At 29.0% G+C, this 4,303-nt stretch overlaps 1 protein-coding gene across 2 annotated transcripts in view; it reads right to left on the bottom strand.

Moving 5' to 3' along the window:
- LOC107612048 (MLP-like protein 34) overlaps positions 230–4,303 on the bottom strand; it is a 4,631-nt gene continuing 557 nt past the window's right edge. The window contains exons 2-3 of one of the 2 annotated variants that reach the window (XM_021109725.1): positions 1,540–1,830; positions 230–323 (exon numbers count right to left, since the gene is read on the bottom strand). In XM_021109725.1, coding sequence (XP_020965384.1) covers positions 1,559–1,830 — 272 coding nt within the window. In that variant the 3' untranslated portion in view covers positions 230–323; positions 1,540–1,558. Of the gene's footprint in view, positions 324–1,373; positions 1,831–4,303 lie in introns of those variants that run through there. The other variant, XM_016313881.2, reaches the window with a different exon arrangement.

The following is a 4,303-nucleotide window of genomic DNA, read 5'->3' as shown; positions in this document are numbered from 1 at the left end:
TTATTTTGATTAAATTCAAGAGTGAATTATATATATTTCTATAGTCAAGAAATAGACTTAACTTATTCTATAATAAATAATTTTTTAATCATTATAATGAGGTTAAATTATTAAAAAAGATAAAATTTAAAAAAAAATTAGACACTAAAATAGATTTTATCATTATATATTATTATAGATTGTCCAAACGAAGAATAGCATACTGACACAAACATCGATATTATTCTTCACGATGAAGTTCACAGATTATATTAATAAGATGAGCACACAGTCAACACACTTTATTAACTTTATACCCAATAATTATTATTATTATTATTATTGTTAGAATATAATTAGGATCAATTAGGATCAATTAGAATTATTTAGTATATCTGAATATTTATTATAGAATATTACGTCTTTATTATTACGATTCTCTTAGTCCCTATAAATACCCTTCTATATTGTATCATTCCAGACAACTTGAATAGACAATTTGATTACACTCAATAATATACAAATCATTCCTCCATTTTGTCTCTTGTTTCTAACATGGTATCAGAGTCATGGTATCCTCCTTGAAGAGGATAGGTTGTTTTTATTTTCTATGCTATTCTTATTTCCCTTTTGTCACTCCTTTGATGCTTTTTCACTTCACCGACTAGCCTATTTTCTCTGTCTTGTGTTTTTTCGAGTCGAATGATCAAACACCATTGTCATCCGCTGCTTACCTATTCTCATAAAGAAATCATATAGTTTTCGCTCTATTTGGCAGTTCCTCTGCGCTCTCTTGTGGCAGTTCTGTTTGTGTTCTCTTGTGGCAGTTTCGTCAGCGTTCTCCCGTGGCAGTTCCGTCTGCGTTCTCTCGTGGCAGTTCCGTCTGCGTTCTCTCGTGGCAGTTCCGTCTGCGTTCTCTCGTGGCAGTTCCTTCTGCGTTCTCTCGTGGCAGTTCCGTCTGCATTCTCTTGTGGCAGTTCCGTTTGCGTTTCGTCTATGTTTCCTTGTGGCAGTTCCGTCTGCGTTTCTTTCCGGCAGTTCCATCTGCACTTCTTTCAGATAGCGACAGTTCCATCTGCGCTTCCTTCAGACAAGCGGCAGTTCCGTTTGCGCTTCCTTCAGACTAGCGGTAGTTTCGTCCGTGCTTCCTTCTGGCAATTCCGTCTGCACCTGTTTTATCAATTTATGCAATTTTTTTTCTCTTTATTTCGTTGTTTTAAATAAGTTTCAAACTCAAGTTGTCACTTGAGTTTGAGAGGGGATATTAGAATATAATTAGGATCAATTAGGATCAATTAGAATTATTTAGTATATCTGAATATTTATTATAGAATATTACGTCTTTATTATTACGATTCTCTTAGTCCCTATAAATACCCTTCTATATTGTATCATTCCAGACAACTTGAATAGAAAATTTGATTACACTCAATAATATACAAATCATTCCTCCATTTTGTCTCTTGTTTCTAACAATTATTATTATTATTATTATTATTATTATTAAGATGAGCACACAGTCAACACACTTTATTAACTTTATACCCAATTATTATTATTATTATTATTATTATTATTATTATGCCTGGAGAAGATGAGCATCCATTTCTTTTCTACACTTGTCAAAGTATTCCATGTAGCCATATGGAGCTTCAACATCATCATTGACCTTCTCATATTCAACTGTCCATTTAGCCGAACCACTTCTATTATTGTTCTCAATTACTTGAAAAATAACCTTAAAGGCCTTGTAGCGTTGATCGATATCTCCATCAAAGAGTTTGAATATGACTATTTTGTTCTTCTCATCAATGCTTTCAATAGTCTCTTTGGATGTAGTTACTTTACCGTCTGTCAATGTAAAACATCAACACATTTAAATATAATTATACTCTTGATAAATAAGTCATTTTGATTTTAATGTCAATAAAATATTAGAAAAATAAGCTATTTAAATGTTCACCCAAATTTTATCATCACATTTTTTACATCTGTGCATTTTCTCACTCGTGGTCTTTTTTTTTTTAACTTTTTTTCCCTTTTCAATTCATCTTCTTCATTTGGCAACATCATCATCATCATTATTGTGGTCTTTTGTTTTTTCTTTCTTTTATACATAAATTATCAATTTTACTTTAGAAAAATTTTAATTTTTTGAAAAATAATAAAAAAACTAACTTTTTATCAATATTAACTAATACTTTGAGTTGATATTTACGTTCTTATACAGCTAAGATTTAAAGTGTCAAATTTAGTATTTAAGATTTAAAAAAATATCTTTGTCGGTTAATTATTAACAAAAGATGATAAAGTATAATAGTTATGTAGCATTATTTCAATTTTTTTTTTTTCAAGTTACACATCTTTTTCAAAGATTTGCACGTCTGTTTTCCTTTAAGTTACTACAAGCTGTTTTTAACGTATACATCTTTATATGCAGTTAAATTTTAAAATCGTTTTTAAAATTTGTGTCATACATTAAAATTGTTTTTGAGATTTTAATTACATCAATTATATTCTTGAGGTTGACAAAAATACATTACAATTACATTAATCTCTGACCTATTTTTTATTAATGATCGACGTGATAACATGGTTTGATGATGTAGGTTGTTAACGACACATATGACTCCATGGTTTGGCCATGTATAATAGTACGATGATGTGTTGACCAATGACACGTGACATGCTGATGTGGATAGTTGTACTACGTGTCACAATACTATTTGGCCACGTGTCCGTTCATGTCACGTGTCGCAACAATATTCGTCCACGTGTTATCTATTATGTCATCATTGTAGATTCACCAAATTAGTGCATCACTTTGTATTAAGTGACTCTTTTTAGTCCCTAAAATTGAATGTCGTGCACCAAATTAGTCCGTTCACTAATTTTTTCTCAATTTTTAAAAATTTTAAATTTTTAATATTTTGGATGCACTAATTTCAATTCTATTTTTTCACATATCGTTTAACACACAAGTGATTTTATAAATTTTTTTTAGATTTTAGTTTTAATTATATAATTTTTTCTATAATAATTTAATATTGGTAAATTTTGTAATATATAAATATGTTATTATAAAAAAAGAATTATATGATTGATTAGACACATTTTTTTTATCAAAAATATGTGTTTTTAACAAGAAATCAAGAATTAAAATACATTTTTTTGGTTTTTATAAAATATACGTTTTCGTTGTGCGTAAATGGGTTAGATTGAAGGCACTTCAAGCATTCTCACTACCATCTCCGATCCGACCTCTTCAGCCTAGGCGAAAGAGGTCAGAGATAGTAGTGAGAGTGCTTGAAATATCTTCACGTCAACTCCAAGACGGCGGTTAGGAGTACCCGCAAGAGAAAAAATATTTTATAAAAGTACTTGTATTTAAATAACATGTAAAAACATAGAATTGAAATTAATGCATTTAAAAATATTGAGAATTTTGAATTTATAGAAAAAAAAAAGGAGAAAAAACTAGTGAAAAACTAGTTTGGTGCATGACATCAATTTTAGGGACTAAAATGAGTCACTTAATGCAAAATGAGTGACTAATTTGATGCATCTACAATGATGACATAGCGAATGACACGTGGACGAATACTATTGCGATACGTGACACAAATTAACATATGGCCAAATAGCATTGTGACACGTGATATAACTGTCTATGTTAACATGCCACATGTCACTAATCAACATATTATTATACCATTACACGTGACCAAACCATAAAATGAGACGTGTTACTAACAGTCTACATCATCAAACTATGTTATTATGTCATTAAAAAAAAAATAGATCAAGAACTAATATGATACACTTTTGTCAATTTCAAAGACTAATTAATACAATTAAAATCTCAAAAACTCTCTTGAGATGAAATATGAGTATAAAATTAGTAAGACCCTAAGAATGTTCGCTTTGATTTCGGTACTACGTCCTCCTAAATTTGTATGTTTATTATAAGTATTAACAACCAAAAATCATATGCGTTTATCTTAAAAATATTGAAAAGTTTGTTAATTCTTTTGTAATTATAATTATAATTATAACTAAATATCTTCTTTAGTTTCTATCAATATCATCATTCAACACAAAATCTAAGCAATAAAGAGGAAAAAAACCTTAATATTAAAAAAGAGAACCATCAATACCAACTAAGAAATTAGAGCAAAACTAAACTGACTCATATATTTCTTGGGATCAAAAACATATTTCTGAAAACCAAAGAATTAAAAAAAATGCTAGGAAATTATTTTTTTTCGATTAACATCAACTAAATTTTTTAAAATTATTTTATTTTATAAATTTTAAATGCTAA

The sequence above is a fragment of the Arachis ipaensis genome, chromosome B08 (genome assembly GCF_000816755.2).
Source record: "Arachis ipaensis cultivar K30076 chromosome B08, Araip1.1, whole genome shotgun sequence".
In the NCBI taxonomy this organism is placed as follows: Eukaryota; Viridiplantae; Streptophyta; class Magnoliopsida; order Fabales; family Fabaceae; genus Arachis; species Arachis ipaensis.
This window is presented reverse-complemented; position numbering and strand designations above follow the sequence as displayed.